The sequence below is a fragment of the Protopterus annectens genome, chromosome 2.part1, assembly GCF_019279795.1.
Source record: "Protopterus annectens isolate FY-2018-M chromosome 2.part1, PAN1.0, whole genome shotgun sequence".
Classification (NCBI taxonomy): Eukaryota; Metazoa; Chordata; order Ceratodontiformes; family Protopteridae; genus Protopterus; species Protopterus annectens.
In genome coordinates this window covers 783,759,474-783,774,066 of record NC_056729.1, presented here as the reverse complement: position 1 = coordinate 783,774,066, position 14,593 = coordinate 783,759,474, and the positions used below count along the sequence as shown (strand labels likewise).

At 39.3% G+C, this 14,593-nt stretch overlaps 2 protein-coding genes across 3 annotated transcripts in view; one reads left to right on the top strand and one right to left on the bottom strand.

The window, feature by feature from the left end:
• Positions 1 to 4,942, bottom strand: part of PAICS (phosphoribosylaminoimidazole carboxylase and phosphoribosylaminoimidazolesuccinocarboxamide synthase) — a 1,039,115-nt gene extending 1,034,173 nt beyond the window's left edge. For both annotated transcript variants that reach the window (XM_044062488.1, XM_044062489.1), the window contains exon 1: positions 4,501 to 4,942. In XM_044062488.1, the coding sequence (XP_043918423.1) occupies positions 4,501 to 4,927 (427 nt within the window). In that variant the 5' untranslated portion in view covers positions 4,928 to 4,942. The remainder of the gene's footprint in view (positions 1 to 4,500) is intronic.
• PPAT (phosphoribosyl pyrophosphate amidotransferase) overlaps positions 1 to 14,593 on the top strand; it is a gene marked incomplete in the record, with an annotated part of 1,466,229 nt that overhangs the window by 396,978 nt on the left and 1,054,658 nt on the right.

Genomic DNA, 14,593 nt, shown 5'->3' with positions numbered 1-14,593 from the left:
AGAAATGGAAACCAATGATCCGCTGTGGCGAACCCTAACTGGAAAAGCCGAAAGAAGATGATGGTGACCGTGTATACCTGTGTACCCACCACTTTGGCTTTATAAAAGCTAGATTGTGCCAAAAGTATTACTGTCACCACAGACGAGGCATGTAGTCCACACTGCCTACCTGGACCTTGACAAGGCATTCAGTTATCCTCCATGTTGGGATTATTGACAGACTCTTTCAATTCAGAAGTGACCCATACATACAGTGGATATAAAATTTTGTGATATACAAAAATGAGGCCACAATAAATCATTTCAAAACGTTTTCCCAACTTTAATGTGACCTATAACTTGTACAATTCAATTGAAAAACAAATCTGTTAAGGGAAAAATATAAAATGTATAATAAGTTGGTTGCATAAGTGTGTACGCCCTTAAACTAATACTTTGTTGAAGCACCTTTTGATTTAATTGCAGCATTCAGCCTTCTTGGGTAAAATATAAAATGTATAACAAGTTGGTTGCATAAGTGTGTACGCCCTTAAACTAATACTTTGTTGAAGCACCTTTTGATTTAATTGCAGCATTCAGCCTTCTTGGGTAGGAGTCTATCAGCATGGCACATCTTGACATGGCAATATTTGCCCACTCTTCCTTGCAAAAGTGCTCCAAATCAGTCAGATTGCGAGGGCATCTCTTGTGCACAGCCCTCAAGTCACCCCACAGATTTTCTATTGGATTTAGGTCTGGGCTCTGGCTGGGCCATTCCAAAACTTTTCTTCTGGGGAAGCCATTCTTTTGTTGATTTGAATATATGCTTGGGGTCTTTGTCATGTTGAAAGGTGAAATTCCTCTTCATCCTCCGCTTTCTAGCAGACGCCTGAAAGTTTTGGGCCAAAAGTGACTGGTGTTTGGAACTATTCATAATTCCCTCCACCTTGACTAAAGCCCCAGTTCCAGCTGAAGAAAAGCAAACCCAAAGCATGATAATGCCACCACCATGCTTCACCATGGGATGGTGTTCTTTTGGTGATGCAAAGTGTTGCTTTTGTGCAAAACATACCTTTTGGAATTGTGGCCAAAAAGTTCAACCTTGGTCTCATCAGACCATAACCCATTTTCCCACATGCTTTTGGGAGACTTGATGTATTGTTTTGCAAATAAATTTTAGCTGGGCCTGGATGTTTTTGTTTGTAAGAAAAGGCTTCCATCTTGCAACCCTACCCCATAGTCCTGACATATGGAGAATACACGAGATTATCACATGTATTACACAACCAGTAATTGCCAGAAATTCCTACAGCTCCTTCAGTGTTGCTGTAGGTTTCTTGGCAGCCTCCCTGACCAGTTTTCGTCTGGTCTTTTCATCAATTTTGGAGGGACCACCAGTTCTTTGCAACGTCACTGTCCCATATTTTCTCCACTTTTTGATGACTGTCTTCACTGTGTTCCATGGTATATCCAATGCTGTGGAAATGTTTTTGTACCCTTTTCCTGATATCTTTCAACAATGAGATCCCTATGATGCTTTGAAAGCTCTCTGCGAACCATAGCTTTTGCTGTAGCAGGCAACTGAGTAAATGTCAGGAAAATCCTACTAGGACAGCTGAACTTTATTTGGGGTTAATCAGAGTCTCTCTAATTGATGGCAGGTGTGTACCCAAGAAGACTGAATGTTGTAATTAAATCTAAAGGTGCTTCAACAAAGTATTGGTTTAAGGGTGTGCACACACATGCACCCAGTTTATTTTATGTTTTTTATTTTTTATATTTTTCCCCTAACAGATTTGTTTGTTTTTCAATTGAATTGTACAGGTTACATGTCACATTAAAGGTGGGAAAAGTTTTGAAATGATTTACTGTGGTCTCATTTTTTTATATCACAAAAAATGGCATTTTAACAGGGGTGTGTACACTTTTTATTTCCACTGTAATTTACTGGCAAGATTTAAACAGCTGTCTGATAGAACCCATACTGTTAAGGTTGTTGGTGTTTGCTCCAGATAGAAAAGCATTACCAGTGTTTTCCCAGTAGCGTTCTAACCTGGGCCCCATCTCTTTGGTATACACTTTTTTGACGTGAAAGTGAATATTAAACTATATTATTTGTTTTTTTTTTAATTTGTTTGCCAGAGAAGTGCACTGATCAAGAGTGACCAACTGCAGACACTGCCTTGGGGCAAACTGGGGGTGGTCATCCCTTTCTGGTATGCTGATTCTCAGACAAGAGCTATACCAAACAAATACTTTGGCACAGATGTCCTTAAAGCACCCAAATCAACGAGACCTCAGTATTTCCTCACTAAAAAGATCTCCTGTTGCAGTATCTTTAGCTGCTCTGATAGACTAGCTTAAGTCGTATTTTTCTTCTCAGTGTCGTACAGACTCTGTAGGGGTAATCTGTGCTTAGCATTCCTTACAGTGAATGGCCAAGTACTCTTTGAATTCTTCCTGTTAAACAGTGCCAGTGGTAAAGGAAATGCTCACTCTAAAAACCTAAATGTATATTACCACATAAATGGCACCAGATGGAGCAACAGGTATCTAATCCAACTTAAACCCTGTTTCTAGATGAGCTGCCCTTGCATATCATGCAGAGTATTTCGCTAGCAGCCCTTAAAACCACTCTAGACAGTTGAATGGATGATCTTCAACTTTCAACTAGATATGTAGAGAAAATTTACTTAAAGGAGGACGTTTTTAATCTCCCACCAATGTGTATTGGATGATGTGACTGAGTTTCTTGAAGGTTTGCTTGTCTGAAAGTGTAGTAGGAAGGTACAAAACTATAAACTACTCAGAGAGTAAGTAACAATGAAGATAAGCTGTCCGCTACAAGAAAAACATTACATTTCTTTTTATGGTAAAGATGTTTTTTGTTTCTGTGATAGACTGTGCCTGTCCCATGTACAAGGTTAGGGGTTTTGTCACCTCTCTTGCACTTACTTAGAACGACTTTGATACCACAAAATATTAAAGTAACTATGTACTGTTTTGGTAATCCTAGAATGCAAAAACTTAGCTTTTTTTCTGAAAAGCAAATGTTGTAGTATGAAGAACTCATCTTAGCAGGTTATGCTAGGTACTAAATTCACATCTAGCTGTTGGCTAGAGAAAGACTTGCTTAATACGCCTTAATTGTACAGTTTACATAGACATTTCAGAGCCTAAATTTATTTATGTGACTGCATAGGACATCACAGTATTTGAACAGATAAGTGGAATGGAAGTTGGTTTAGGCACATTATACATTAGCAATACCAGATTATAAGTTCTGTCTGAAATTGAAATTTAGAAGATTGTGGGTGGGTGGGGAGGAACTGACATTTTTCTATTTTTTAAGTTAAAAAAATTCATATATGCAGTGCAAGTAAATACAGAATTTAAAGTTCATTAAGAACAATATAGAAGTAATATACTGCACCATAAAAGTGGCATACATATATAAAATATACAGCAGGATGCATCCACTGTTGATGAATAATGTATTTTTTAATTAAAATTAATTTACTATGTACTGTGTTGGATACAGTTACTTCTTTATGCCTCTTTTTAAATGTTATAAAACCCTTTACAATGTGAGCTGCAGTTTCTGACTGCTTGCAGTTAGTATAATATGATGCAGAGAATGTAATCCAAAACCGGTTTTATCTTACTGATTCAATATCCAATGTAATTTAGCTGAAACAGTGGATAGAATGAGCAGGATCCTGCTGAAAAAAAATAATCTATATTTTATTTGACTACTTTGAAGTGTTAGGGTAGCAATACCACTTTCTCACCAAACTTGTTAGCTTCTTTAACCCTTTTCTGCGTCAGTGTCTTTCTGTTGTACAGTGTCTAGCCCCCCCCCTTTTTTTTGCTAGGCATACAAAATAAACCAGCTGAAGTTAAAATATGGTTTTAAACTTCCAGCGTTTCTCCATTTATTAGGACTGGATTGTAGCAATGTAAAATGAACACAGAAGTCAGTATCAAGCATGTATGTTGTGTGTTTTGAAACTTGTCTACTAAATTGTTTCTCTACTATCCTTTTTTGTAAGACAAGATTCATTACAGTCCATTTTAAAAGTTCTAGATTAAGTTTTTCTTTTGGGTGACTAGTTGCTTTGGTTTTAGTCTCATGTTAATGTGATACATTCTCTGAACAAAAGCCTCTAGGTAAGGATTCAATTAAGTGGCTTAAGTAGGCTGGGGGAGGTGTCTAATAATTTTCATGCCTCCACCTGAACTACATTTTATATAAGAACCATCTTTTGAGAAAATAAAATGCCAGCAGTTAAGTAAAACTATAGCGGTAGTTTCATGTATATTAACATTTAACATTAGACTAGTTTGTCAATGTGGTTTAAAACAGTTCACATTAACCATCTCTGAAAAATAGCAGTGTCAAATCTAGTATTACAAAACTCTCTGTTATCCAGCTTAAATATAAGGGGTAGGGATGGGAGATTAGAAGCTGAATCTGTAAATAACAAAGTTTTTAAAATTCAGAAATACTGTATTTTTTACCTGCAGCATGTTCCGGGGTTGCATTCACATTACATAGTATTTCTGCTTCCTTATCATCTTTCTGTTCTCTGCTTGATGTAGCTTGATCAGTGCACATACCATCCTCATCTTCATTTAGCTGCACTATACTTTGATTCCTTAAAATGGCATCTAGCTGGTGGAAAAACTTCATGGATTTGTTTTTGTCTCCAGAATTGTGGGCATATTTAACTGTCCTGTATTCATACTTAAGGTTCTTATATTTTGCCCTACACTGCTTCCAGTCTCTGTAAACTCCAAACTTCTGTAGTCTCTCAGCAATATAGATGAATATTCCCTTATTTCTTGTTGCCCCATGGAGCTGTTTTTGAATGCTTTTTTCTGCCCAGATACTTAGCAAGGCTTTAACCTCCTCCTCAGTCCAGTGCTTTCCTGCTCCACACTCCATGTTGAAAGTGACCTGGAAATGATTCAGTGCCTCTAGTCCCCAATGAACATTTAGTTGCCTGGGAAACCAGACGACTGGTTATCATTGAACGCCCACACAGACCAAAAGGATCTTGTTTACTGGCTCAAGCTGCCTGAGGGGGTGTAACCTGAAAAGCAGCCAGCCAAGCAAGCTTGATAGAGCAGGCAGACGAACTCATTCACACTCCCTCCCAAGTAAGGCAACTCAAAAGCAAATGCTTTCCAAGCACCCTTATTTGGAAAAAGGCAGTCCTTTGAGCTGTAAGATCAATGAAGCACAAACTGCATTGTTCACTCACCACTTCAAGTACTAAAATAAACAGTGCTAGCTTTTGTAGAAATCCGTGCTGCTTTCTTTAATTAAACTGTGTTATAAACCCACTGAGAAAACTACTGGCTGGTCTGTTACTGCGGGGGTTGTAGGCAGCTTTTGAATTTCTCTGAGAATGTAATTTAAACCCAATGCAGCCTTCCTGATCGACAAGTCATAATAACCTACTCTGCTGTGTGCTGCTTTACAAGCCGTCCCACCTTCTAGCCTCTTGCATTTAATTATGTTTTGCTGTTCTTAAGCTTCAGTATTTTGCATTCTTACAACAGGAAACTGTCTTTCACTGTACACTACTTTGTATTACACTGATTAAGTTAAGTTTATGACTAAAAGTAATATTTCTGTTTTAAATGTTACAGGCATTACATAGCCTTTTCATAAAATATTCTTAGATCCTGCAGGTTGTTGGCTTTTTTTTCCTGAAATCCTGAAGTTAATACAGCAATCTGTTTCTACGCAAGCTGCTGTTTTATGAGTACCTGTTTGCGAATAGGAATGTACTATACTGCAAAAGGTTAGAAGCAATCTAATATGCGTAGTTTCACAGCAAAAATACTTTGCAAGTTACTTCATGCAAAAACACCACAGAATATTTTTTTCTCCTAGGAAGTTCATCTTTCTGCATACAGTAGGGCACACCTGTTGTCCACTCTTGTGTTATTTTGGTTTACAGTTATACAGAAGTCAGCAAATAAATCTAAGACTAATAAACAAATTATTAGAACAATTAGTACAGAACAGAAACATTCCCCTTTTTTTTAATATAGCTCTCCATCCTGACAGGAAGTGTTACTATCTTCAGTGTCAGAACTGGTCGACAAAAGCTTCTTGGAGGGCAGCGTTCACTCACTGCTCACTGTTAACAGTCTAGAATTAATTCATCAGATAAAGACTGATCACAGGCTCATGAATTAAGTGTCTAGTTAACAATGTTCACAGATACAAAAATGCTGTTTCTTAATTATTTGCATTTCACTTCACTTCTTGGAATACAGAAATTATCAAAATGCTTTGGAGTTTTAGACTGTTTTGCTTTTTACCCGGTTCTAATATCCTGGTTCTAATGAACCACGTATTTTTTCCTGACCATCTTGAAACTTAGGGTGTGTGTGTGTGTGTGTGTGTGTGTGTGTGTGTGTGTGTGTGTGTGTGTGTGTGTGTGTGTGTGTGTAATCCCTTCGGCTGAGTTCTGCATATTTAGCACTTGAAGTAATCTGTGCATTACCGTGAGTTCCCTATTTTGTGCATACAATAAGAAGACATGATCTTGTCACTGACTGAATACAGTGAAATAGTTAAACACTAATGTTGTAATACCTTTTATTAGAACAGATAAAATATTCTTTTGAATCAGTTTGAGCTTTTGGACTATGTAAGCCCTTTGCATGGACTGAACTAGCTTTTGTGTTTTGCAAGCTTTTGGAGGGATTTTCACAACCATATATTTAACCAGTTTGGCTTTCAGCAGGTGATCATATTAGAAATATATGTTTATTGTCGTCTTCATGCTAGAAGACAGTTTTGGAAGGTATGCCAGTACTAGGCAGTTTCACTTTCACTTGAGGTAATGCTTCTGAGGACTTTTTTTAAATGCCATTTTTATTTATTTTTTTTATTAGAAAAACATTTGTATAAGGCTCTTTCAGGCATCTTCCTTCCGAATTTTCAAGAAGGTTCACTTTCGTGGACTTCATTTAATACCATTTAATTTCTACAGAGGGAAAGCTCATAGAAGGTTACTAGGCTAATAGCCCTAGAGCCTTTTAAGCCTAGCCATTCATGCCTCAGTTTTCCCAATTATCAGTGCCCAAAAAACTAGAATGGTTTTGGTATATGCCTATACCTTAGGGCATCTACAAGCTGCCTATGTCCATAAGAGACACATGCGATAAGCCAAGAGTGAATTTGCTATTATCCATCCATCGGTCCAAATTGCATTTGAATAGACTTGGGAAAGAGTTGTACTTCACACTAATGGGGAGTCTGTTGCAAAGAAGGGGTACATATCTGTCCCCATGAGACACATACCTGTCCCTCCAACGTGTTTTGTGTGTGTCACAGACTAGGTTTAGATCCTAAGAATGAGTAATTCTAATGCTGTTTGTTTTGCAAATGTATGGCAAATCCATCAGGGCTGACTCAGTGAATGCCTTGTAGTTAGGCATAGATCACCCTTCAGTAGTTTGTAGGAGACCGAGTACAGGGATAGAGGTTTGAGGCAATACACAAAGGACATATCATTTACACCCCGTATTTTTTTTTTAGTGAGGAACCTCTGTGACCGCTCCAGCTGTTGCAAGTGCCTGATCAGGTACATAGAATCATAGGAGATTACTAGGCTAATGGCTCTGGGGCCCTTACAAGCCTAGCCAAGAGTTTATCCCCAAAAAAGAAACCACAGTCAGCACGTGTCGCCCCTGTCAATGAGTGACACAGGTGGAACCCCTGGGTCAAATTTGTGGTTGCCCATCCACTCATCAAGGTTGCTCTTGAAGAGGGTTAGCGACGTACTTTGCTTGACGTGCATGGGGAGTCCATTCCAGAGACTGGGCAGCCTCTGGGAGATGAACCCGTCTCTACAGTAGGTTTTGTTAATATCACATATTAGATTTAAGCCTTTTGATCAGGTACTATGCGAGGAGTTAGATTTACGGATATGGAGCATCTCTAGTAGAGCAGGGTCTGAGATTGCCTTGTAGGCAAGACATTAGTCACCTGTTAGCAATCTGTATGATCCAGAGTAAAGTGATAGTGATTGGAGCCTGTCCACATAGGACAGGTGTTGGAGGCCATGGATTCTCTTTGTGAGGTATTTCTGTGGCCTTTCCAGTTGGTGCAGGTGTTTGGAGAGGTACATAACAAATGGGGCATTGTACTCAATTATTAGCCTAATGAGGGAGGAGTACAGAGTGGTAATAGCCACTTTTTTTCTGGATGCAATCCCTTTACTTATGAGATGAACCAAGTAAAAGGCTTTTCTGACCACTGCCGCTACATGATGGTCAAATGTGAGATTGTCAAATTGAGTACCCAGGTTTCTCTCACTACAGGTTGTGTGTTTAGGGGGTTGCCACTAATGTGGTAATCAGTAGGGGCAGTGTTTTTGCCGAATAGTATGATAATACATGTTTTTGCATTTAACTTGTGGCCATGACTTTGGCACCAGTCATTTGTTCCTGTGAGACCCTCATGAAGTATGTTAACATCATTTGGGGAGTCATTGACAGCACCCAACTTAGTCGTCCACAAACTTGGTCAGCCACAGGCCTTTTGTTTTTGCCTGCACCTCTGAGAAGTAGATGCCAAACAATAGGGGTCCCAGGACAGATCCCTGGGGGACATCACTAGTGACAGGTCTGCAATCGGAGGTAGTGGCACCTATTTTAACCTTGTGGGTCCTATCAGTGAGCCAGTTGGCCACCCACCTGATGAAATAGGGATTTACACCAACTTCTGTTAGCTTTTCAAAGATGCCTGAGTGGGGGATTGTGTCAAAGGCTTTGGCCAAGTCAAGATAAGCTGTGTGTACTGACTTTCCTCATCCAGTGCCTTGGTGACAGTCTCAGAAAAGTCAACCAGGTTCAACAGGCAAGATCTGCCCTTGATTAATCCAAACTGGGTGGGGTCAAGTGCTTGGAGATTGCCTATGCCCTTGTTTATGAGGTCCATAATAATACGCTCCATAGCCTTGCAGGTCAGACTTGTCAAGCAAATAATGCGATAGTTACCAGGGTCAGTAGTGGCATCACTTTTGTGCAAAGGCATGCCAATGGCAGTTCTCCACTCTGCTGGAATGAAGTCTGTACTTAGGCTATGGTTGAATAGGATGCTCAATGGAGAGGTTAGTTCTTGATGGAGATGTTTCAGAATACACCCTGGGATACTATCAGGTCCCATGCAAGCTGTGTTTTTTGCCTTGGATAAGGCCTGTAACACTTGCTCGATGGAGATGTGAGGTGCGAGGCAAGTATCAGGGATGTCAAATGGGCTTTTAGGGGGGGAACAGGGGGATGAAGTTTGCGCTGAACCTGTCTGCTAGCAGGTTGGCCAAGTCAACAGGATCAGTGTAAATGACACCGTTAAGAACTAATTTGGAACAAATCTGGGCTTGACATGGAGGTTTCTGATGTAACTGAAAAAGGCTTTATGGTTAGCCTTTGTTTCGGAGGCTAGTTTCGATTCATAATTGGCTTTGGAGGTTTTCACTAGTGATCTAATTTGCTTGTTGAGGCTAAGGAGGGAGTTTTTCCAATTGGGAATTTGTGCCTTTTTACCCTTGGACAACAGTCTCTTCCTTTTGTTGTAAAGCCTATTGATAGAGGATGTCCACCACATAAGTTTGTGTTTCCTTGAGGAGCAGGTTTTAGTTCTGTTGGGTATGGCTGAGTCCATGCAGTTGTACAGGTGGCTGTATACTACACTGGCATACTGTTCAGCATATTTGTCTGCATCCTGTGAGAGGGGTGGTGGTGTGAAGCTACTGATACCCTCCCTTAGAAGGTTGCAGTCAATTTTTGAGAAGTTTTTTAGCTTGGTTATGGCTGGGGGGGGGTAAACACTATGGGGGTGGTGCAGCAGTCACCCATGTTGGTGAGAACCAAGTTTAGAATACTATCTTCCCTTGTGGGGAATGAGACAAGCGGGGCTAACACATTAGAATTGATGAAATCAAGGAATCGTTGGGTGAGTGCATTAGAGCAGGAATAGCTCACCCACTTTATGGTGGGGTAGTTGAAGTCACCAAGGATCAGGGTGTTGGGGGTGCTTTGATGAGCTCAATGTGGTTCTGGTAGAAGGAGTGGGTGTCCTGAGTCCTGGAGGGGGGGTCTGTAGCTGGCTATAACTTGGATGGGGGTCTTTCCAATTGTCAGTTGCACCTGGAGAAGTTCTAGTGCATCATACTGGCAAACCAGTCTAGAGATGTGCTCGTCTTTAATAAAAATAGAAACTCCACCACCCTTAGTCTTTCTGACCTTATTTTGGGGTCAGAATGTGTGGAAATGAGGTATAGCCTGGTAAGGCAGAGATGCTGTCAGCAGCCTTGAACCAAGTTTCTGTGACTGGACAGATGTCAACATCTTCCAGTGCTACGAGAGCCTCCAGTAAGTGCATTTTCAGGTTAAGGCTCCTAGCGTTAAACAGCATGACCTTCAATTTGCTTTTTGACAGATCTTTTGTGTTGGAAGATTTGTCTGTGGGACATTGCCTAAAAAGGCACAATGGGGGAGGCAAGAGCCTTGGCCAGAATCCTGAATCCCAGGAGTGACAAGTGGAGGCCATCTCTCTGGCAAAGCATAGAGGTCTGTCAGCCATGTCATCGCAGGCAGACAGTTATTGGATCCCCTTGGAATGACACCAAAAACTAAGCCAGTTGTTGAAGTCAATTATTGGATGTATTGTATGTACTGTATTACTGGTCTAATGAGAGCTGAGTAATGTTGGACTATCATTTCCTTAGATCTGGATGCCATGCCCTTTCTTATATGTTGCACAATGTAGAAGGATTTTCTGACCATCGTGGACACACGTTAATCAAAATTCAGGTTATTGTCAACCTAAGTTTAAGTCCCTTGCTACTGGGTCTGCTGTTAGGGGAATGTCATCAGTGATGTAGTTTGCTGGGGTGATCTCTTCATAAAGGGTATAATTATGCATTTTTTTTCCAGTGAGTTTTAAGCCATGGGTTTAGTTCCAGTTATTTGTCTCTGTTAGACCCTCTTGGAGGATACCTACAACTTTGGATGATTCATTGACTCATTGACTGCATGCAGCTTGCAGATTTGGTCAGCTAAAGGCCCTTCACATTTGCCTTTACTTCAGAGAAGTATTTTCCGAGCAGGAGAGGTTCCAGTACATAGCCCTGGAGACACCAGTAGCAACAAGCCTATTAGGGTGGGGGGACCTCACCTCCACTAATTCATGTGTCCTATCTGTCAGCCATTTGGCTGTCCATCAGGTGACATGGGGATTTATATCAAAATTTGTGAGCTTACCTATAATACTCAAGTGAGATATTGTGTCAGATGCCTTTGCCAGGCCGATGTAGGCAGTATGCACCATTTTGCCCTCGTCCATGGCTTTAGTGACATTTTAAATGAAGTCCACCAGGTTTAGTAGGCATGAACTGCCCTTGACAAAACCAAGCTGGGATGGGTCCAGTGTTTGAAGATTTCATTTGTCTTTAACAGGTCCACTATAATTCTTTCTGTGGATTTGCATATAAGACTAGTCAAACTTTTGGCCTGTAATTCTCTGAGTCTGTTAATGATCCCCCTTTGTGTAGAGGGATGACCATTGTGGTCCTCCATTCCCCAGGAACACATCCTATATGGAGTCTGTGGTTGAATAGAGATTCTAGTGGAGCTCACTGGTCGTGTTTCAAGCTATTTAGGAGGCATCTCTTTTAGCTTTGGAGAGTGCAGTGAGAATATGTTCTTTAGTGTTAATTACAAGAGAAATGATAGAGGGTATTAAAGGGAAGTATCCTACTTCGTCAAACTGTCTTTCATAAATTAATCCTAACACTTACTATGTTTTTACCACCTTCTTATAATTTATCTTGCAATACTAATTCCTTTTATGTCTTGTATAGTAATGGCATTTGCATGCCATGTACTACAAAATGCTTTGTTATCCCATGTATCACAGAATGCTTTGTTATGCCATATACCACAAAATGCTTTATTATTTCTTGTAGTATTCGTAATAGGAAATGGTAAAACACTTGGACCATAAAACCAATAAACTCCAATGAAATAAGTGGTCTAGGCACACTGGAACAGGCTATAAGTAATTTAATCGGTAAAACAAATTAAAGAACATTTTACAATGATGTATGTGAATACTGTTTTATAAGAGTGGATAGGAAATGTGAAGAAATTTGTCAACGTAAGCAAACAAAGTTGATTAGTGATTTAAAACAGTATAGTGACAACAAAGCCTATATATTTAAGGGTAGACTAAATAGAATTAAAAATACTAATGAACAGGTAAATGTTGATGAGTTAAGAGGTATGGGTAGTAATTCCAATGATGGTCTAGTAAATGAAGTTTATAGGTGAGGGCAACGGTGTACACTAACCCCTGGAGGGTAGTAATGTTAATGGAACTTGTTGGGAGGTTAGATCTTCAAACCCTATGGACCCAAAAACAGGTCTAGATTTTATAACCCATTTACGGGAGGGTGATGGTGATGAAGTACGTGAACAGGATCAGAAGGAAAGTGAAAGTATAATGATTGGTGCGGATGGTGTGACTACATCATACAATGGCTTCAAGGTTTTTAGCCTTAGTGGAACAGAAATTAAACCGGAACACTTTCAACTGTTCGCCAAAGGTTTTAAATTTGTCCCATCTAGGGGTTTTGATGTTTGTGATGCCATAATGGAACCTTAATATTTTGTTAGAAAGATTAATTTTGCCTTGATGTTTGAACAACAACACAAAGATGGGGAAGCAATTTTTAGACAAGCAAGTACTTACAACCCACCATTACATCCTGCATTACAGGTTTTTGAGGCAGCATGTATTTCAGATATTTATACACTAAGTTTGGATGAAAATAGAAAGACAAAATGTGGATATACATCTAATTTAACCCCTGAAGAAAAAAGTACTGGACGAGTTATGTAGGGATAACGATATTTGAATTCTGAAACCAGATAAAGGGGGAGGAATGGTCTTAGTGGATGCACTGGACTATTCAAGTAAAATCTTAGAAATGTTACACGATAGTTCTACATATGTGCCAATATCCATCAATGAAATAAATATTACTTGCAGGAAAATAGATTTGTTAATTGAAGAATTAATTTTGGAAGAGAGATTAGATTTAAAGGTGGGGGGGGGGGGTTACTGCAGATTAAAAAACCTAGAATTGCCTCCTTCTTTGGCATTCCCAAAGTTCATAAAAGCACCACAGATCCTCCCTATAGGCCCATAGTTTCTTGTGCAGAATCAAAAACATACCCCATAGCTACCTTTTTAGATTATTCTTTAAAGCATTTAATAAAAGATTACGAACACTTATTGGTAGATTCATGGGATTTTTTCATCAGTTTAACACTGGTGACATATGAAGGGGAAATATGTTTTTTGACCATTGATGTGGTGGACCTTTTTTTTTGTATTCCAGTGGAAGAAGGTCTTTATATGTTTCTGGATTTGTTAAGGGAGAGAAATTCTACATTTAGGATGGAGGTAGAAGTATTACTGGAACTAATGAAGGTAGTACTGGAGAACAACTTTATCTACTTTGAGGGGGAGACCTTTAAGCAAATTAGAGGTGTTGCAATGGGGGCAGCCTGTGGCCTCATATATGCCAACTTGGTCCTCCTCAAGTGGGAAACTAGACACATTTTTGGATCTATGTACAGTAAGTAAATCAAACTGTACAGGCTTTCTCTGGATGATATTTTTATCATTTGGGAAGGGCCTGTGGAATACATAGGTCATTTATAGTATATTTAAACTCCACTACAAATTTTTTGAAGTTCACATACAAAGTAGGTCTTAATAAAATAGATTACTTGGATGTTGAATTTGAAATATGAAGGTAAATTGAAATATAAAATACATCGCAAGGACACATTTAGTAACTCTTACCTTCCATTCACGAGTGCACACCCCTGGAAGCAGAAGAGGAGTATAGTTATGGGTCAGATGGGCAGGGCGGCCAGAATGACCTCAGAAAAGAATGATCTCCTTTCTGAAATTGACTTAATTTCACAATTTTTCAGGGGTAGAGGATATCCTAGTAATTTAATAGTGGAAACAGCAAATGAAATTATTAAGGGGTGGGGTACTAAATTTATACCCCTGTTGTGTAATACCCAGTACAAATTAGGTAAATCCACAACTAATAATGTAGTAGAAAACTATTTTGGAAGGGCCTTGGTTATCCAGTATAGTAATTTCTCTAGTGAATTTAAAAAAATAGTAAAGTTAAACTGGTAAATGTTAAGACATAACCAGGAGATTGTGGACAGGATAGGTAATGAACCCCGATATGTACATAAAACAGGGACAAATTTAAAGAAATTATATGAGAGGAATAACAAGGTTGTGGATAAACAGATTGTAACTGGGACAAAAAATGTGGTAGGTGTGCATATTGCAGGTATATTATAGATAAGGAACAAGTAGTGTTGGAAAACAGTTTGAACAGTCAGGTCACTTTCAGAAAGGGTAACTGTTATACCAGGGGGCATAGTCTATTTAGCTGTTTGCAGGGACTGCCCTTGTTTCTATGTAGGAAAATCTGAAAGGACCTTAAATAAAAGAATATGTGAGCATACCTACAATATAAAAAGGAAA